This window comes from Lutra lutra, chromosome 3 (assembly GCF_902655055.1).
Source record: "Lutra lutra chromosome 3, mLutLut1.2, whole genome shotgun sequence".
Classification (NCBI taxonomy): Eukaryota; Metazoa; Chordata; class Mammalia; order Carnivora; family Mustelidae; genus Lutra; species Lutra lutra.
The window spans coordinates 19,436,048-19,458,399 of NC_062280.1; the positions used below are offsets into that span (position 1 = coordinate 19,436,048).

At 42.7% G+C, this 22,352-nt stretch overlaps 1 protein-coding gene across 9 annotated transcripts in view; it reads right to left on the reverse strand.

Moving 5' to 3' along the window:
* Positions 1 to 22,352, reverse strand: part of PLEKHM3 (pleckstrin homology domain containing M3) — a 179,403-nt gene that overhangs the window by 102,476 nt on the left and 54,575 nt on the right. For all 9 annotated transcript variants that reach the window (XM_047720887.1, XM_047720888.1, XM_047720885.1 and 6 more), the window contains one exon: positions 8,987 to 9,132. In XM_047720887.1, coding sequence (XP_047576843.1) covers positions 8,987 to 9,132 — 146 coding nt within the window. The remainder of the gene's footprint in view (positions 1 to 8,986; positions 9,133 to 22,352) is intronic.

Consider the following 22,352-nt stretch of genomic DNA (forward strand, 5'->3'; position numbering starts at 1 on the left):
TCTCTGCCTGCCTCTCTGCCTACTTGTGATCTCTGTCGAATGGATAAATAAAGTCTTTAAAAAAATTAAAAAAAAAAATGATGTTGGTTGGCATTCTTTTCCATGATCCCACTCCACATCAGAAACAACTTTTGTAGGGTCAGTAGTTCATTTTTCAAACCTACTAATCTCTTGATATTTTACTAACACTTAATGTTTATTAGTAATTAATATAATTTCTTACTATAGCTTTTTTAGCTTAAAAACAGACTAAGCTATAAGAACTCAAGTCTGTGACTTGATTTTGCCAGTTTGTGAACTGGTGCCCCCTTCACAGCGCTGCAGTCTGTGGGATTCAAGAGCTGAGGAGGAGGAAGTCAAGGCAGAAAGCTGCTCCTCCACACCTCACACACGGGAGTCATTGGAGGAAACAGCAAGTGGGTTATAATCAGCTTCAAATTATGAGGACCAAATGTGCTCTATAAACATATGTATTTATAAGTAAACATATTTGTTATTTGAGAAGTAACCATCATTGGTACAGATTTAAACATAATACGTCTTTTAAGCTGGTGACAGCTACCTCTTAAAAACGGAATTCTCAAATGTTCAGGTTTACGTAATTCTGAGAAAGAGGTTCTGGAATGGTGTCCTGGTATGTTCCCCCACAAAAACAGCCCCGGGGGAGAAAGCAGTGGAGCAAAGGGAATGTTTAAGCAGAGACAGCAGTTTGGAGATGATGTGGTGGGGGTGGGGAGAGTGAGGACTTCAGCTGTTGTAAGGAAGGAAAGAAAATGCATTAGAATAAAACAGATGAGACCATAATTTTAGAAAAACAAGAACTGGTGCAAATAATCTAGCTCCATTTTTCTCAGCCTGTGTTCTAAGGAATACTGGTCCCACAAAAATGGTGCTCTGAAAATGCCACATGCCACATTCTTCGCTTAGTGATTCAGTGCAGCATGTCCGCCTACGAAAGCCTGCGGACATGGTGTCTGCTTCGCCTGCTTAGCCCAGCAATTTCCCAAACCTAGCTGCAGACAGGGCAGCTGTTCAGTGTTGTGCGGGCCTTGGGCAGGGGGCGGTGGGGGATGAAACTCAGAGGCCCCTACCCGTCTGGAGGTAGGGGCCTCTAACTCCTTCCATCCTCTTGCCATGCTGTGAGCTCCCAGGGCTGCATTCTCTTGAGGTGTCCTGTTCCGATTCCAGAGCTGGCCCGGCTGTGACCCTCCTATAGAACCCTCTTTTTGAGCAACACCTATTAACAAATATTGAATCCAGAGAGCTTAAGGGACTTAACTGCTCAGATCTCTGGATATTTTGTGCTTTTTAGCATTATTTATATTCACAGTGTTTTGTATTCTTTAATAATTCTACCGTAAACTACCCATTTGTTTACTTCTCAAAAGAGGTGATCCCTGTCCACGTTCTGTCCTTCCCTTTCCCCAAATACAAAGGGAGACTAACTGATGATGTAATCTGGCAGTATGCTGGCCGTTTGATTTGAACTATGAAACAAAAATTAAAGTCCAGTAAATCATCATTTATCCAGAAGGCACTTATTTGTGTATTTGTTTATAATCTTTCTCCCTCCGTTGGAATACGAGCATTCACTATGTCCCCACTGCCTAGAAGAGTGAGCGTGCTGGGTGTTCGACACACACTTGCTAAAGAAATGTACGAGGGCTTTACAATGCTCTGGCTGTGACTCTGAACCACACACTCTTACCTTACACGGACTTCTAACGGCTCGGCTGTTTGTTTCTAAGCTCACCACATCTTTAGAGTTGAGAGGGTAGACAAGGGGAAGGACAGCACAGTCACACCAGAAGTGACAGCAGGAATCCTGGTACCAAGGAAGAAAGGGGCCTGCATGGAGCTACAGGTAAAAGCGCAGCACACGAACCTGACTGAGGACGATTTGGAACATGCGGCAATCTCAAAAATGTACAAACCTACATCCAGGAAGGTGTCCTCAGTCTCACTCGTGAATGAAAGAACGTACATTCAAAACAATGTATCAAGTTATTCATTGAATCATTACCTGTAATAGCAAAAGACTAAAGAAAAAAAACAAAAACCAACACTCCATCCAAGAAAGGACTGGTTAGATTGTCATGTGTGTGTAAAAACGTGTAAGATTCATGGTAGAGTATGGAGTGGATATAGAAAAGACAAAGCAGGCAAGCCCTGGAAGAGGGATATGATTGAAACGGAGGGGCGAGCGCTCCAAAAGCAGCGTGTAGAGACCACCTATCCCCACTGCTGTGTGAATAAGCACATGTATGTAAATTACCTCTGGAAAGCTGGGTAAGAAAAGAGTAATCTAGTTGCCTGTGGGAAGAAGAACAAGATAGGTGGGAGGAAGATTATCTATGTATGCATGCCCTTTGTACTTTCTGAATCTTGAAGTTTGTGGAAGTATATTTGAAAATAAAGAATGAAAGTATAGCACTGCAAGGCAGCTTCCTTTGGAAAAAGTAGCCTTCTATACCACATTAAACCACACCAAAGTAATCACAGGACAGAACAATCATATTTATAATTCTAGGGCATTAAAAAAGGCAAATTCCTATACATATTTTCTGAAATAGAATATATGGAGCTAAGTGACAGTTAACAATTTTAAAAATAATAAAAGTAACAATCACATTACCAAAAATTTGGAGAATAAACATTAGGAAAGAAAAAAAAATGTATCACAGTCTTACCACAGTAAAATAACCACTTTCTGCTTTGGTATGTTTCCTTCCCTGTATTGTCCACCACCCCCCCTCCCGTGTTCATTGTGGAAAATCGTGGCAAAAGTCTTACTAAAAATCAATCCCAAGCATAATACTTCTTGGTCCTCTTAAAATAGGCAGTGGGGGCTAACAAAGGAGGAATCAGGAGATCTTAAGGTGAATCGCAATTTGTTCACAAAATCTCCAAATGACTCTGAACGAGTGGTTTTTCCCAACAGTGAGCTGCTCTCCAGCGCTGCGAGAGCAGTACAGCTTGCCCTGAATGCCTCTCAAGATGTAGAGATAGGAAATAGTTTATGTAACATGGAAAACCCCTAGCTAAATGGAATGTGAATATTCAGGCTAGGACATAAAAATATTTTTTAAAAGCACAACAGAAGGGAACTATTTAGGAAGATCTGAGGCCAAGTCTGAGGTCCTCACCATCTCTTTGTCATGCTTGATACTTCTGAACGGGAGGATGGAGAGTGGGGGAAAGTTGTCTTCAAAGAGTTTCATTAGAAAATGGCTATAGGGGGCACCTGGGTGGCTCAGTGGGTTAAAGCCTCTGCCTTCGGCTCGGGTCGTGATCCCAGGGTCCTGGGATCGAGCCCCGCGTCGGACTCTCTGCTCAAGCGGGGAGACTGCTTCCTCCTCTCTCTCTGCCTGCCTCTCTGCCTACTTGTGATTTCTGTCTGTCAAATAAATAAATAAATAAATCTTAAAGAAAAAGAAAAAGAAAATGGCTATAGGGGCACCTGGGTGGCTCAGTGGGTTAAGGCCTCTGCCTTTCGCTCAGGTCATGATCCCAGGGTCCTGGGGTCGAGCCCCTCGTCGGGCTCTCCACTCAGCTTCCTCCTCTCTCTGTGCCTGCTTCTCTGCCTGCTTGTGATCTCTGTCTGTCAAATAAATAAATAAAATCTTAAAAAAAAAAAAAATGGCTATAGAACTCAAGGACAAGGTTTAGGTGCTGTGTAATCCTGGAGCTCAATTTAATTTGCGGGATGCATACTGGAAAATAGATGACATCCTGTTTTAAAAATAACTAGGAGTATTATTACTCCAGAGGGCAGACAAGGAAACGCTTCAGATGACAGATTTCAATCTGCTCTGCAAAATCATTTTTTCACTCTCTTAAATGGATATTCAAGCCAGTCACGTACTTATTAAGGACAGGAGGCAGATCTAGCAAATGATGTCTGGTCTTGGAAACTGATCGGTCTGAAGTGATCCTCACAATTAGAAACATTAAGTTAAATGCTGGTGTCTGAACAAAGACAGACCGACCCTGGACTAAATGAAATATAGTTACTTAAAGCCAGCAAGAGATGATCCGATAAAATTGACCAGCTCTGTTCTTGCTTTAAAATCTTCCCTGGTCCACTGACAATCTGGGAAGGAAGGTCTGACAAAGGAGATTCTCCTCATGTACAACGTGGATGAAGCGAGGGTACCTAACACGTTCAATTAGTTACTTACCCTCTCAGCATTAAACCTTGTCATTTGAACGATCAGCATGGCAAAATGTCTGCTCTAGAGAAAAAGACTGCAAGCATCAGTGATGGTTAAATTGGTGGTTTCAGTGGCTCACAGCAAACAGATCTGGATCTCCTCCAAGTCCATCTTTGTAAGCCACGCCCGGTTCTCAGACTTTCCTTCTCTGGTGCCACCTCTTCTGTTATAACTCCCCAGAGTGCTGCATATTCTGCTGGCAGGTGCCACCAGCCTAAGCTCTGGGTGAGCGCGGGGCCGGGACTGCCCCCCTCACTTGCTCTCTGTACACCTCTCTTAGCTGTCAAAGCCCTGCTCTAAGCAGATTAATCTAAATAATCTAAACCAAACTCAACTCTAAATACACTTTTATCTAATACACACATGGCAAATATATTTATAGCCTATATTCAGAGTGTCATGTACAAGATGCAGAGGAGAGACTGATAACTGTCTGGGAGAGGGGAAGGAAAGAACTGGGAGAGGAAGTGAGGTTTCAGACAGGCTCGCTTAGGGTCTGCCTTGCTGAGTGAGGGCAAGGGGAAGATGAGAGGTGTGAAACAGCACGGAAGGACTGAGGAACAGGAGGGACTGTGACCTTACTGAGGATGCTCATGGCAGGAGGCATGAAGGGACTAGAAGAGCAGGGACCAGAGATCACAAAAGATCCTAGTGTCGGGTCAAGAGATTTGTGTTTATCTTCTATATATTCATAATAAAAGCTGGCATTAACCAAGCACCCGTGTGCCAGTCATGGTGCTAGGGGCTTTCTGTGAATCATCCTTCTAGGGCAACAGCCATCTGACGGAGCAGTTGCTATTATTATCATCACCACCTCCATTCTAAGGGTGAAGAAACTGAGACTGAGGGCACAAAATTTACCCACAGTGAGATTAGGGTTTTCTGAACCATTGCCCGGGCAAGACTCGCAGGCAGGAAGCACAGTTAGGAGGCTACCAAACTCCGTCATGGGAGTGACGCCCAAGGTTTGAGTTTGTGAGGTGGGACGGCAGGGGCAACGGCGTGCAAATCCCGTGGTTGGGTTTTGCTAACTGATTAGATGGGGTGGAGGTGGCAGAGGGAAGAGCCCAGGCTGTCTCTCGGCGCTGGCAGTGGGGACTGGTGGTGCCACGGACATTCCAGAGGCACAAGTGATGAGGGTGATAAAGCCAATTTGGGGGTACCAAATTGGAGGGGCCCATAAGACAGGCCTCATTCCTTCACTGATTCAGTATATATTCTTGTTACCTACTATGCACCAGAAACTGTGCTAAGACACGTTCCCTGTGCCCAGGGAGCTCACAGAGAGGAGCAGGATAACTATGTCTTAGGCACTATTCTGTTTACTTCACATGCATGAACCCATGTAACCGCCAGAGGTCCTATGAAGTGTTACTGTCCTCATTTTACAGATGAGGATACTCAAACACAGAGACACTACATAACTTGCCCTGGTTAGACAGCTATTAAATGACCAAGACAAGACCCGAACTCAGGCAGTCTGGGTTCATTTTACAAATTAGTAAACAGGTTCAGGAAAGTTCAAGTGATTTGTTTCAGCAAATCAAGCCCCAAATAAGGGGTGGAGGTAGGACGTGGATAAATGCCTGTTTAACTCCAAGCTCCTACTACTTACCCCTTAAGTAAGTCTAATTATAGACACACACACACACACACGCGCGCGCGTGCACACACGGCACGGTGGCGGCACGAGGGAGAGAGCCAGCAGTGCAGCAAATAGGGTAGGGTGGGGAATACCAGAAAAAGTGTTGCCAACGAGGACATGCTTTTATCAGCTCTCGAAGAATGAAGAGGGGCTCCCAGATGGAGAAAGGTATCTATAGTACATGTAGAAGGATGATCTCTAAACAAAAGAAAGGGCTCTTCTTCCTATGATAGGAGGGGAAGCAGTAGGTCCAGGTACAAATATAGATACATTTGTAGGAATTCATATCCATATCTTACAGTTTCAGTGTTGTCCTTGAAGTGGTGGCAAGGTCATATGCTGAGAAGGATGGGCATGAGGCACCATGAAGACAGTCAAGATGTGAATGGTTATTGGATTGACCAGGAGACAGACCTACCCAGGGATACAGAAAGGTACCAGCCAAATGGCCCCTCACAACTTTCGTGTTTGTTTTAGACTTCAAATATTACAGGTAGGTGACAGTTTGGGGTCCCTTGCCCAACTACCTTGTTCCCAGGTGATACAGTTACATTGACACCAAGTCACAGACACCTATTAGCAAAGAGGTACAAAAGCCGTCTTACAGACTATGTTTGGACAAAACACTTTGTGTGGAAGGTTCATTCAAGGCAGATGTGACAGCATTGTGGCAGAAGGATCAGAGAAGCTTCTAGTCACTCAGGTACCAGAATTCTCTGTTCTGGCAGAACACAGGACCATAAACGAATCCTAAGCCTAGAGTACTTCAGCGGATTAGATTCACCAACTTGCCAAATCCTACTGCAGGACAATCCCCATATCTTGAAGACTATTAGGTTGAAACCAGAGCTAAGATGCCATTTGGCAGTTAAATCCACAGATCTCCCTTTTAGTAGCAAAAATGGAGCTGGAGATAAGGGTAGGAATCATCAGGGAGTTGAAACTAATGAAAAGAAAGAATGCAATAAAGTGGGAAAAGAAAACAAAAAAATGAAGCGAAGGAACTGCAACATTAAAGGTGTAGGCAGAGGACGAAGAACCAGAAGTGACTGAGGAAAAAGAGAATTCGGAGAACCAGGAGTGTGCCTTCCAAGTCAAGGCAGAAGAATTCCTGGTCCAACACTGTATTCCGGAGAAGCCCAGTAGAATAAGAAACTGAAAAGGGTCAATCAGATTTGGCAAAACCGATGGAAGAGCTAATGAGCAGAGGCAGAAGAACCTTCTATAGGAGGAGTGATGTTTCTTCTCTGGGTGGAAGGAGGACAAGGAGGACGGATGTAGACGTAGACAAGTTTATAAAAGGGCTGGCAGAATTATTGCCTAATCACTCCTATATCTCTATGAAATAGAAGGTAAAGGCACTTCCCGAGTGACCAGGGCTGGGTCTTTAATCTTATTTTAGAATCACAGGTGCTGGGGTGCCTGGGTGGCTCAGTCATTAAGTGTCTGCCTTTGACTCAGGTCATGATCCCAGGCTCCTGGGATCAAACCCCACCTCGGGCTCCCTGCTCTGTGGGAAGCCTGCTTCTCCCTCTCCCACTCCCCCTGCTTGTGTTCTGTCAAAAAAAAAAAAAAAAAAAAAAGAATCACAGGTGCCAAAATAAATCAATATGATGACAGCTACTGCTATAAATGGAAGGGAACTTCCCTAAGCTACCCACTGGCACCTATACCCAGACTCTGCCTTCTCTCTTACTTCCTGCTCCAAGCAAAGGCCAACCCCCCACCTACATGATTCTTTCTCACTCAACCATATCATTCTAGCAATTCTTTCTCTCCTAGGTAGTTCACATCAACATAGAAAACATGCTGTTATTTCTTCCATTAAAACAAAAATCAAACTTCCCCTCTGGTTACTCCCCATCTCTCTCTCCATGCCCTTACAGCAAAACTTCTCAAGAGTTCTCTGTTCTTGTCACTTATTTCTCTCCTGTTCCATGTCAAACTCACTCCAATCAGACCTTCTCTCCCACTGCTCAATTCAAATTGCTCTCATTAAGGTCACTCATTACCTCCACATTCCTATAGCCCATGATCAATTCTCAGTGCTCATCTTATCTGACCTACGTATCAGCTTATGTCAAAACTGATCTGAAGACACATTCTTTGTGTGGCTTGTTGAACACACTAGGGTCCTCTCCCTCACTATGCACTCCTCTTCTGCTGGTTGCTCCTCCCCTCTCTACCCTCTTAAGGCGAATGCCCCAGTGCTCAGACTTCCTCTCCTCCTCGGTTGACTTGCATTTTTATAGCTACCAAGTCTGCTATTTGTACTTTTGGGATACCCTGCTAGGTTGTTAGCAGTTACTCTGCAAAGCGTGCTTCTCTCTTCCTCCCTTTTTAAAAAATAAAGAACAGTCCAGCTGAAGGTCTAAGGGTGGCTCAGTGAACTGCTCCTTGGTGTGGCCATGCACCCAGAAATCCCCTTAGCTTCTCTTCAGCTTCTAGTTCCAGGAGAGATGGACCTGCTGGAAGACTGACCTTCACATGAGTAGGAGTAGTCCTACTCAAAATAAGAAATACCTTGATTACATAAGTCCTCTCCTTCAAAAGTCACTAGTATGCCTGTGCATGTGTTATTTTCCTATTTTTTTTTAAAGATTTTATTTATTTCACAGAGAGATCACAAGTAGGCAGAGAGGCAGGCAGAGAGAGGGAGAAGCAGGCTCTCTGCTGAGCGGAGAGCCCAATGTGGGGCTTGATCTCAGGATCCCAAGATCATGACCCGAGCCGAAGGCAGAGGCTTAACCCACTGGGCCACCCAGGCACCCCTATTTTCCTATTTTTATCCTCTGAGAATATTGTGATTTTGGAGGTAAGAGCTAATAAAAAAACAATGAGGCCTCTCTATCTATCAGAATTCCTTTTTAGCACCCACAGTTAATTATCAAGGCCCAGAAGTAGAAACTGCTATATTATCTCTTTAAGTGAGGAAATTAATAAAAAGTCGTAGTTAAGACGCCTTTAAATGTGAGATATTTAAGAAGCATTAGTTCAGGTCTCGTAGCTTTTATGAGACTACCTAGTCAAGGCTGCTTAAATTCTTACATCATTATTTCTTAATCCACATGACAACAGCTGAACATCCACCCTGCGATTATGAGGTGAACTGAGACTCTGTGCTTACCTTGTATTTTGAAGTATCCCAGTTGTGGACTATGCGTGCCGGGATGAGGAAACTGTCGTCCACATGGCAGCTGCTGCAGTAATACCACCCACTGTAATTGCACACCTTGGCCTTCCCATTGGAGAGACCTATGGATCGCTGGCATCCTGTCCAAGCAGAAGTATGAGTCTCTGATTAGTGTTGTACTTTTTTTTTTTTTTTTAAGATTGTATTTATTTATTTGACAGAGAGAGGCCCAGCGCGAGAGAGAGACAACAAGCGGGGGCAGGGGGAGAGGGAGAAGCAGGCTCCCCACTGAGCAGAGAGCCCAACGCGGGACTCGATCCCAGGACCCTGGGATCATGACCTGAGCACAAGAAGGCAGACGCTTAACGAATGAGCCACCCAGGCACCTGTAGGGTTGTACTTTTAACACCACAGAACAGGTTACACAACCCTCAAACAAAAGTCCGCAAAAGGAAAGAAAAAAGAAAAAACTTCAGAGAATACATGTATAGATGTGTCCTTCTCTTCCTAGCCCTATATCCTCAACCCCTTACCTTCTACGGGGCTGTCATAACTGGAACCTAATATGGTCCGGTTTCTGGTCTCTTCTGTGTCTTCTGCATACAGTACTCAGAGATCAGCCTCTCTACAACCCCACTACTAGCACTTCACTTGTTCCTCATAAGCTCTCTTTCCACCACCAGACATTTTGCTGGGGACTTCTCATAAAGGATCTTATTTAACGTGTACAACACATCTGTGAGATGGTTTTAGCCAATCTGAGGTCACCGAACCTGGAAGAGGTGGAGTCTGGATTCGGCTCTAAGCTTGTCTGAGTTTAAAATGATTCTAAAAACTGGTACGCAGTCTTCCTTTACTTACCTAGTCAATGAATCCCCCGACTGGCCCTATATCACCTTTCCAACTCTCTACTCCTACTACTCTCCAATGGAAATAGAACTTCTTTATTGCAATCAGAGAACTCTCCTTGCTATTCCCCAAATAAACAGTGTGCTCACTCGACCCTCCACACGTTGGTGCATATTACGTCTCCTTACACAAAACCCTCTTCTCTGATTTCCACTTTGCCAAATCCTGCCCATTACTCAAGACAGTGGCCGCTGGCAAGTCATTGCTAAGGCCCAAGGAAATCCATGTCCGAGGAAATCCATGATTCTGCGAGCATTGTCCTGGGACTCTCGGGGGGACTAGGCCCTGTCACAAAGAAGCCATGCTTTTTCTTCAGGTAGGAGGCACTACATTCTCTTGGTGAGTACAGAAATCCCATCAGAACCCAAGGAACTAAATCAGGGCAGCCCAGAACAGGTAATCATGATTGTACAAACAGCAACATTATCCTGGCATTTCTGATCAACCGCTTTCATTTCAGAAATCTATTTCTGGATCACGGCTGGATCAAGAACCGCACTGACCAAAGAAATCTCGCATTCAGCCTGTTTAATGACAACATCATCACCCCCCTCCTCGTCATCACCATCACCGTGGAACCTCATGTCCATTAAAGGAGCTCTGAACAGTCTATTTAACAAACTGCTAACCTAAGAAAAAACTAATTCACATGAACTCCATGAACGAAAATATCACAAAAACTCAAAGGACTTTAGTTTTCATCACAAATAAAATGGTATCAGTAATCAAGCAGTCTAGCTGTGCATTCTCCAGGAAAGAATTAGATCCTATTGCTTTAAAGACAAGAGGTACTAAAAGACAGTACGTAAGTAAGGGCATCGGTATTACGATTCAAAAGCTGCAAACTGCTCCTTCCTGGAATGGCTGTTTCTTTACTGTTGAGTAGCAAAAATCAGAACAAGCTCCTGTTTTTCGGACGGGCTGAGCAATAAGATGTGTGCGACAGACAGAGCAGCAGCAAACACACACGCCGCTGCTGTCGCTGAGGGGAGGTGCGGTCGGTCACAATGAGCGGGCTGTGAGCTCTGGAATGTGTTTGCTGCATTCACTGACTGCAGTACTGTGCATCTGGCATTTAGCACACGCTTCCGGAAACTACTGTGCCTTTTTATATGCTTGTCCAACAAGAACCACACTAGAAACTCCTCAAAGCAATTTCTTATCCTCAGTACTTAACACAGAGCTTTACATACAGCAGATCATCAATAACTTTATGCAGAAAGGATGGTAAATTGAATATTACTTGGACACACATACACCTGGATATAAAGAGATTCTAATTTCTCAAAGCTCTTTCAGAACCAATTCCCCTAACCAGGTCACCTGCCTCTTAAAACAGCATTCTTTTGTTAATAACCCCGTGAAAACTATGTTGCCCATTCTAAGAATTACATATTGCTCATGTGATCATATATGGAGTATGGAGCAGAATTCAGTGGAACTTGACGCATCCTAGACAATGGGATATTGCTGTTTCCAAAAATTCGCTGATGGTCAAATTGAACACTGAAATGACGATGAATAAAACTCAGTCTTTTCTAAGGATTTAGAAAGTGATCATGGTCCTGCAGGAATTCCAGGTCATCACTATAGTTTAAAATCACCACAGAATATAACAAAAATAAATTTGGGTCACTTTAGCTTTTTGGTTGTTTGAATTTTAGATGTAATTAACATTAGCAAGCATTTGCTGGATATTTATATATGCTTTAGTGGGTACTATTGTGTATATCAGTCTATAGTTTTTAATGACTTTATTATAATTTTTAGATGTAACATACATAAGCAATATTAAAATACACAAATACGCATTTTTAAGAAAGTATATGTTCTAAAAATGTGTATCTCAACCAGGCACGCAGGTCCAAAGCCTAACACACTGGGGGTTCAACTACACGGGCTAACTAAATTAGCTAAGCATTCTTACCACCTGTGCACTGGTCTCCAGGCTCATCAAAGAGAGAAGGGCTGACAGAGTGTGGCTAGCGCTCGCTCAGGCTTTAGGTTAGACAGAAGCAACAGTTCTTGGGTGTCTTTACCTTCATACCTTATTTAGAACGATGCTCTCCTACTTGCCAAGCTGAAATCACCCCTAATGATCCAGAAGTAGGTCTGAACCTATTTGCATGCTTAGGACTGTTTTGGATACATGGTGTACAGACAAGCACAAGTCCAAGTTAGAAAGCCCCTTCTTGCCTAGGACACACTGTGAATTTGACCCATCAAACTCTCTAAGTCTGCTTTCCACACTGCAAAGGAAGGGGCCATCCTAAATCAGTGGTTTGCCAAATTCAGTGAGTGTCAGAATTTTCTGAAGAAGCCTGTGAAGGGGTGCCTGGGTGGCTCAGTGGGTTAAAGCCTCTGCCTTTAGCTCAGGTCATGATGTCAGGGTCCTGGGATCGAGCCCCGCATCGGGCTCTCTGCTCAGCGGGGAGCCTGTTTCCCTCTCTCTCTCTCTCTACCTGCTTCTCTGCCTGCTTGTGATCTCTGTCAAATAAATAAATAAATCTTTAAAAAAAAAAAAAAGAAGAAGCCTATGAAAAATGTAGACCTCTCCCCCACCCTAACTCCCACCCATAAGACTTTGATTCTGTAGCTCTGGATTAGGGCCCAGGAACCTGTATTTCTCCCCAACCAGCCAACTACCACCAGAGACACTGGTGGGGGAAAAGCTGAGGATGGCTCCCTGGTTTCCAGGTGGCTGCTAAGGCCCCTCCAGGCTCTAAAATTCTAATTCTATTCAAGCACAGAGGGTGTGCAGCCCCTCAAATGAAAACCTTGTAAATGGTCATGTAGTATACTCTCTCAGCTTCCAAAATCAACATTTCAGGTTCCCAGTCAATTTCTAAAAATCTGCTATGTAGAAACAACCTGAGTTCATTTTACCAGTGTTTTCCCACAGCATTCACGGTCTCCACTGAGAAGCATCTTACTTGGTTTAGAATTAAAACTTTTAATCTCCAAATTCAACGTAGTATTTGTTATTGAAAGAACACAGGATGGTCAAAGAAGATTAGAGGCTAGTGGCCTAATGCAGATTCATTTTCTAAAAAACACCACTTACCATTTATTTGAAGAAGGAAACACCTATTTTTTCAATTAATTTTAAGATTCCTTCTTTAATATCATACTAGCAAATCAGAGACTAAAAATGTCTAAACAATTCCCCTAAAGCTATATGATCTGGATTTTACTTTATCACTGTGATGTTTTCAACAGGGCAAAAGATGTGTTTTCGTAATAACGACTATGACAAAAACATTTTTGAAGGGTGCCAAAGCTGGACTCTGACAAGCGACATTATGGGGAGAAAAACAGAACCGCAAAGCAGAGACAAAAAATAATTAATTGAAATAACTAATTAGAGCTTATTTACATATTATATTTTTATGTACTTTCAAACAGACTTTTGAATAATACTTCTAAATTAAGGGGTATTTGTAGTAGGGAACCCTCCACATATTGGATCAAAGCAAATACATTCTTTCCAGTCTCTTTTTGAAACTTTTCAGAGGGTGTTCAATTCATAGGAACAAAAAACTATCTCACAAGAGAACTCACTGGCCTTTTTTTTTTTTTTATTGCTTCCCACCCCACTTCAAATCTTTAATGAACACATGCTCTGAAGAGCTTAGCTTCCCCTCTGGTACTCTTTTGGAAACAAATGTTACCATTTAACTGAAATCCTATTTGCTGCATGTACAGTCCATTTCCCAAATGGCCTTTCACTAAAGACGACCAAAAGAATCTGTTGCCAGGGGTTGAAGCAGAAATTTTGGCATAATTCTCCACAAAGGCACAAGCTTTCTTCTAACAAGTGTACCTAGTTAGCTCAATTGGCAGCAATGTGGCATTATTGAAGCTGAGATCTTGAGGAGAAGCCAACCACCTTCTCACTGCCTCATGGCTACCAAATCTGCCCTCATTCCCCTGACCAGCAGCTGGAAAATTCATGGGCATAAGAGGAAAATGACAGGAGCTGTGGCTAGATCTGTGGCTAGATCTAGCTGTGGCTAGATCCCTAAGGAAAGAACTCACACAATGCCTTCTAAGTGTGATCAGCCACACTACCTCCTTTACTCAGTTTGGCAAAGTAAATTTGGTATTTTGGTTTGGAAGGTAGAAAATGCTCTAAGAAAAAAAACAAAGGCAAACAAAAAGAAAGAAGAGAAGGGGTCTTTATAAAAAAGGGAGGAAAAGAGGTAAGAGTAAGAGGATAAATTTTCATTTTCTCTGTTAAAAGTGAAAAAACTGGCAAGTTTCATACCCTCTTTTACTGTATGCACACAGTGGAGGGAGAGGTGGCCATAGGAAGGGCAAAATGACTGTCCTTGCCCCCCTCACCCCTGCTGTCCAGTGCCCTGGTGCGGGACAATGACCTGTGCTAAGCACTTTGTAAAATGGGGATTGAAGGCCTGGACTTTATCCAAAGCTCTACAAACCAGATTTTCCAAAATGAAGGAAAACAGAAATGTGGGGGGCAGGTTTTCAATGACTTGCTACTTTATAAGAATCAGCAGGAAAAAGGTCATACAGAACTCTGTTTTCCTAGCTTACAGTCTACAACCATTGACTCACTGTTGACTGAAAATACAGATAGCATCCGGCAATCCCATGCAGCTGTCTCTCGCTTCCACAATGTTTGCATGAAACAGACCTGGGGACTACCCCTTCTTTCAACCTCCAACCACCCCCAACCTCCTTCCCAGGTGCAATCTCCAAGATCATCCTTTCTTGACCATCCTCTGCCTCTGGGACCAGCCAACACTGTTTTTTGTGGTTAGCTCCTTACTTCCCACCAACCTTGAGCTCCGAGATTCATCAGAATTATTTCACCAAAATAGAGACTGCTGTCAACTTCTAGGTCAACCTACATCTGCAGGCTTTCTACACCTACCTCTCTTTGGGCTTCTATTTTTGGCCGCAGTGACGCGGCTCTGGAGGGCATGTGCCGGCTCTTCGGCCAGGTTGCCCCGGGGAAGCATGAGGGCGCCCGGGGTCTCCTGAAGAGGCAAAATCAGGGCAGAGGAGAACTGACCTGGGCCCTTTAGGATCATCAAGGCGGTTCTACCCGCACAGACCTCCCCATTTCTATGACTTCCTGGAGAGCCACTTCCTAGATGAGGAGGTGAAACTCATCAAGAAGATGGCAACCACCTAACTTCTGCAAGCTGGGCTGGACTAGCATCTCCTGTAAAGACTCACCCTCAAGAAGGACTAGGAGCCTCTGGAGCCCAGTGGTCTTTGAGGGGTTCCTCTGTATTCCCCAGGTGCCAGGGTATCTGTTTCCCGCAGCCACTAAGCAGTTTCTTTAACACCCTGAAGCCCCCTCCTCAGCTGTGGACCAAATGGAAACTATAAAGTTTTTACAGAAAAAAAATAAAAAGAAAACATAAAGCCTGTCTATGCTGGATAAAAGCTTTAATGTTTGTTTACTCTTCATAGAATGTTTTACTAAGATTACAAATTATATGAAATACATTAATAAATACCAAGTAGATTCCAACTCAAGTTGAGAAGTGTCAAGATTCATTGGTCTTTCAGGTAAACAAGATTGAGAGACTAAAGTCAATATTTAGTCAAAATTTATCTTGAAAGGCAATAAATCTTGATTTTTGCCAAGGCAAGTAAGTAAATATGTGCACTGTTCTAGAGATTCTGACTGCTTTTCTGTCTACTAAATAGCTACACTGAATTAAAAGTATCTGTGACACAGATTTTCACTTCCAAAGACATGGTTTGGAAGATGTTTATGATACGGTGCTTCAGTACCAATATTATGGTAATGTAAGGTCAGAGAAGGTTAACAATGAAATTGTTTCTCTATCTAGTATATTTAAATATCTAGTATATTTAAATTTAAATCTAGTATATTTAAATTAAAAATACTAAACTTAGTATTTTTTTCACACTTGTTTTCTTAATAGTTTATGACAAATTTTCTCATTAATTTCTGTGCCTGTTGGCTCTTTACCCAAGACTCTCAAGAAAACAGTAAGTAATTTTAAATGAATAATAAATAGGTAAATGGATAAACAAATACATAGTACTTACTATATGCCAGGCACAGTTATAAGTACCTCACACACACACACATATTTATTATCGATTCTACAAGGTAGGTATTATTCCCATTTTATGGATTAAGAAACTGAGGCAGAGTGTGATAAAGTATTCTGTCCGTGGTTAAACAGTTAAGAAAGAAGACAGAGCTTAATAGAAGTAGCTGATGTAGTACTTGATGAGAAACGCTAATATATATATGGATGAATTTCCATGTAGCTATTTCCTATATATAAAAGTATTTTAAAATGATCTCTTTGTATATGGCAATATGATAAGTACAGGAAATATAAATCAATTATACAAAAGAGCATAAGTTACTTTGTCAATGAATTAGCCTAGGACCTCACAGCATTAGCATCACCCTGAATATGAAGGATGAAGGGGACAAGAGTACAAATCTAGATGGTGGAAAGCTCAAGATAGTAAGAGATAAGCCAAGGAGAAAGCAATAGCTCTAATTGTGCAGACAGGGGAAGGCTGTGCAGGCATGGGGCATTTGAACTGGGCCTTGAAAAAGAAGAGATTTTGGAAGACGACAGCTCAGAAAAATAGGGGCATGTTTGGAAAATGTTGATTATCCAGATGTCTGAAGCTCCCTGTAATGAGAGAGGTTTTAGGAAAAAAGAACTTGGAATCATAAACTATAGCTGGAACCTAAGAATCCTGAATGTTCAGGAGGAGGAATCCTTACTAACCAATAAGATATAAGAAGAGCTAGAGTTGTTTGAAGTAATCTGAGCTTCGGAAAGATCAACTGGCAAGAAAAAAAAAAAAAAAGGGAAGGGGACAGGACAAGTTGATAAGTTATTGCAACAGTCTGGGCATAAGTAGGCAGTGAGCTTGGGAGCAGGAAGGGGAAAGAGAAGGAGATACTACGGAGATGAACTGAAACATTTTTGGTAACTAATGTGGAAAGGACTGGGATTGTCAAAGATGCCCGTGATATTATATGAGAAATCCATCAGTCAGAAGGGGCAGGTGATTTCAGGGAGAAAATGCTGTTTGTTTGGGGCGTTAAGACCAAAAGACAGAGTGCAAAAATTCTGAGCTACCAGATCTTCTGATTCCCAAAGCTCAGCTGACTGAGATTTATTCCCCATTACTATACAAACCAATTTGAATTTGATTTTCTGTTATGTGACTGAGAGCATCTGATGTATTTGATACTGAATAATGGCTGGTTAAGAGTTCTCTTTATGTAACCTAATATTTTTACCTAGAGCTACCCATTAAGATGCTAAGGTCTCATTATAAACCATTAGGTGGTGCGGTATAATCAACATGCATTTCCATAGAAGACATTTATTTCTTTATAAAGAAGTAAGTAAAAGACAAGTGAGGAAGAGATGACAGCACAGTGGTTCTCAACTTTGTGACAGCACAAAGGGCAAAATAAGAGGTCCGAATATGGACACTATTAAATCACTTTTCCCTGCAAGTAACAGATACATGGGATCTATCATGGGAAGGAGGAAAGCCCTTTCACCAGCTCTACTTTCTTAGCCAAAAGAAAAGATTCGTGCCACTACGTTCGTTTAGAGTAGAGAGGTATCAAAGAGAAGCCTTATCCACACTGTACCACCATCTCCTCGATTACTTGCCAGGAACACTGGCTCTTTTCTTCATGAAGTAATCCTTCTGGTGAAACACTTGCAACCAGTAACTCTTATTTGGAAAACTGCAGAAAGGGAAAGGGCTGAACTAATCTGATTATTTTAAACATAAATGCGGTCAGCAATGGGAATATTGTCCCTCTGTCACAGTCTACTTCCCGCTGCCAGTTGTCTCTTAAACACAGGAGTAGCAGGATTCCCCATATTGTACCCTGCAACCCCAGACAAGGAAGGGAGTTCAGCCTCACCATCCTTGTAATAAAGCAAATGCTGGTCTGGGCTACTTGGAACTTACACACTGAAAGCTTTGGAGGAAGTTGTCTTATTTAATCAACAATCTTGGGTGCTTGGGTGGCTCAGTTGGTTAAGTATCTGCCTTTGGCTTCAGTCATGGTCCCAGGGTCCTGGGATTGAGTTCCACACCAACCTCCTTGCTGAGCGGGAGTCTGGTTCTCCCTCTCCCCCTGCTCATACTCTCTCTCAAATAAATAAACAAAATCTTAAAAAAAAAAAAAAATCAATGGTCTTACTGGAATGTTCCTCTGAACCAGTGCCAAGCCATATACAAACCCGAGACGAAAGAAAAATTCAGTCATACTGATCCTATCTCTAAAATTTTACATTTTATTCATCATGGATTTTTTTGACATTAATTTAGACTTTTAAATGATGTTACATGTAAGATATTATTTATCTCAATACTGAGTGTTTGGGGGAGGCATCCGCTTAAGTTGTATGCCCAAAGCAATTGCCTCACTCCCCCTACAGAGTTCAGCCCTTTACTGAACCCTTTTGCCTCACAGAGTTTGCTGTGTACCCCAACGATCGTCTTCCTACAGTGATTCTCCCTGATCTTTAACATTCTATTAAACCACCACTACCTCTCTTTTTGTGGCACAGCACTTTATAAAGAAGTGAGGAAACCTGAGTGAGGAAGAGAAGACACAGTTGGTAGGCCATGTTTCTTGACAGCACAGTGGTTCCATCTCTATTTCAATGGCTTTGAAAGGTCAATAACCTCTTACTGGCTTAGAAGTTCAGATTATCTTTTTGGTTTCCCTGAGAAGCAAGCTGTCTTTCTTTGGTCTTCTCTGGAACCTATGTTTCCTTCCGGCTTATACGCAGAAGTCTCTATGTACACCAGCCTTATCCAGCCTGTCGCTTCTGTGACAAACACTCCCGGTAGGGGCTCCTCAGACTTCTCTTTCACGTCACTCCCCACTCTGAATGCCAGCTCCTCTTTCCTTATATTTTTTTGTGAGTCTCATCCCTTTGAACTTTACAGGGTCTTTACAACACAACCTTCCCTCTTCTTCGCTAAAACCCTCGAAAAACCCTGACAGCATCTCTTAGAGTAATTTCTACTTGAGCTATTTTAGTAATGACAACAATTTGATAAAATTAAAGTCATGAGAGTGGATCCAAGTAGTACTAGGAACAGTCTCAAAGTGAAGAGATCACTTTCATCAGCTTCCCTTAAACCCATGCTTGATTTTTTTTCATTTTCACCCAAACCAAATTCTTTATGTTCTAGAAGATTTAGGGACTACCTTGATGTACTCTCTTCCTTGACCCTTTTCCCTATGCCTTTTTTTTCTTACCAAGCTTTTCTGTCTTTCTAAAAGCACAGATTTGTTACCACCTCCAAAACTAACTTTCAACTGTATGTGTAGTATCTGAAGATAGACTGCTTGAAGCTAGAAGGCAAGACATAAAAAGACATCTACAAGCAGGAAACTCCCATTCATTGGCCCTCAAGTTCCCATTTGAAAGGAATTCCCTAGAGGAGTATTCCCAGCATCTCCTCCCTTTGCTTATCTGGCCTCCTCACAGATGGAGACATCAGCTATCTGACTGGTGAGTTTAGAAGAACCCTGGCATGTTCAGTCCAGCCTTCAGGAAGCAGTTTTCCTGTCTGCTGTGGCAAGAAGACATGGCCTTTGGGACTCCAGCTGTGACCATGCCAGTAAGTCCCTCTAATGTAAAGGGTCCATTATATAACAATAAGTGTGATTGATATGCAATACCTGTGATGTTTTGATCTCCATCTTCCTGACCCCTGGGAGCAGAATGAAGAGTTATGATACTTAAACTCTGTAAAGCCCCTATCAGGATGATGGCTCAGACACACAGCATCTACCAATGGGAGTGGGAAGGAAAAAGGAAGGCAGTCAGGCAACACATGGCAATGGGTGACGAGGATCATACAGGAAAGCTGGGCTCAGCGTCTTGCAAGGAAATCCTTTGCATTACCGGGCACCTTTCATTCAATTAGAATTCTTCATCTTAACAATGGATGAGAAACATCATTTTCCTAAAGGTTTCCCATCTAGTATTAGGCCTCAATAAGACTTCCACTCATCTAAGAACCTCTTGCATATTTTCTGGGGGGAAAATGCAGTGATGTACAATATTACTGAATTAAATTTGGCACTTTTGGTTCTGGTGGTATTTTGTAACCTACGAACTGCACACAGTCAGCAGTTTAATCTCCCTCAAGTTCGAGTGTCGAAGATGCTGGCCAGCAGGACGACTAGCGCTGGCCGCGGCCGTGTAACGCATCCATGGCAGGGCTGCAGACAGAAGACCAAGCTCTTCTGCCCCTAATGCATTACTTAGCCCACTGAGTCTACACACTTCCCAGCCACCAAATCATGTGTATCTATTATTCTGTCTGGTCTCTAAAAGCCTGGGGGCTAAGAAGAATATCTTTATTGATAAAGATGGAGGAAGAGGGGCACCTGGGTGGCTCAGTTGGTTAGACAACTGCCTTCAGCTCAGGTCATGATTCTGGAGTCCCGGGATGGAGTCCCACATCGGGCTCCCTGCTCAGCAGGGAGTCTGCTTCTCCCACTGACCTCTCTCCTCTCATGCTCTCTCTCTCTCTCAAATAATTAAATAAAATCTAAAAAAAAAAAAAAAATGGCAGAAGAAACCAAGACTTTCAAATTAAGTCTGTCCTCTGTGTCAGAGGTAGAGGCTTGCTGATTTGACAGGGAAACGATTTTCAGTAAGGCTTTTGATTTAGCCCACATGATTTACTTACTTCACTGAAAAAAATCAGCAAGATACAACCCTTGGTATATTGATACATACCTGGTCAGAATGTGATTTTCAGCACAGTGACTATATTCAACAATATTCTATTGTATACCTGAGAGTTTCTGAGAGTAGATCTTAAAAAGTCTTAGCACCCACACTCCCGATTGGTAACTACGTGAGGTGACAAATGTGTTAACTAACCTAACTGTGGTAATTACTTTGCAATATATATGTATATCAAATTGCCACACTGTACACCTGACATTTATACAATGTTATATGTTAGTTATATTTCAAAAAAGCAGGGCAGGGGGGAAGAGAATAAATTCTGGGGATCTAATGTACAGCATGGTGACTACAGTTAAGAAAACTGTCTTGCAGGGCGCCTGGGTGGCTCAGTGGGTTAAGCCGCTGCCTTCGGCTCAGGTCATGATCTCAGGGTCCTGGGATCGAGTCCCGAGTCGGGCTCTCTGCTCAGCAGGGAGCCTGCTTCCTCCTCTCTCTCTCTGCTTGCCTCTCTGTCTACTTGTGATCTCTGTCTGTCAAATAAATAAATAAAATCTTTAAAAAAAAAAAAAAAAGAAAGAAAACTGTCTTGCAGGGATGCCTGGGTAGCTCAGTCAATTAAGCGTCTGCCTTCAGTTCAGGTCATCGAGCCCCGTATCAAGCACTGCATCTGGCTCCTTGCTCAGCAGGGAGCCTACTTCTCCCTCTGCCTGCCACCCCTTCTGCTCATGCTCTCTCTGTTTCTCTGACAAATACATAAATAAATATTTTTTAAAAATACTGTATACTTGACAGCTGGTAAGAGAGTAAATCTTAAATGTACTCACAACAACAAAAAAATGTGAACTGTGAGGTGGTGGATGTCTTTACTAACTTTAATTGTGGCAACCATTTCAAAATATGTATGTATACCAAATCATCACAATGTAGACCATAAACTTACACATTATTTGTCAATTATATCCCAATAAAGCTGGGAGAAAATAAAAGAATGTGATTTTCAATCTTCTGGAAACTCACACAAGCCTCCATGTCCTTGGTTTTGGAATCCTAGTTCTCTCCTAGAAATGGTATATAACACACACTAAATTAGCTAAAGCTAATAAATGAAATTAATTTTCCTGGTCACCTTTATAATATCTATTTAAAAAGAAACTATTTTAAGCCAAGATTTGAGAGTATATCTGGGTCAGAGAGTGGGATCACAAAGTCACTGGACGTGCACATCATCCCACCACTGTGAGGGCTGTCACCGGGCTGGGCAGACCAGGACCAGCTTCCTGGCTGCTTCTGAAGCTGCTTAGTCCCAGAAGACCTAGGAAGATACCACTAGAAAGCTCCCCTCCCGAGTGAGTGCAGTCAGTGCTGGAAGGCACCCACTAGCAGCAGACTGGAAATGAGAGAACAAGGTAAACAGGCCAAGGCCGCCTCCTTCTCTGAGGGGCAGCCATATTTAGCACTTTTCCTCCTTTCATCTGGATCGCATTTTTGCTGTCTGTACTGTTGTATAATAGAGAATTGTCTCATCTTTCTTCCTCACTCCTACCAGGGAGTTTCTAAAACTCTTGGAATTTCCTGAGTGATACCAGGGTCTTTATTATTCTTGAGCCCCCTGGATCACAAGTGACCTTATGCTACTGAGGTGGCTTATGGTGGGCCACCAAATAGCTTCGGATAGAGGGTGCTCACCAGAGTGGTCCCAACCACTCACTTGATTAGAGGGT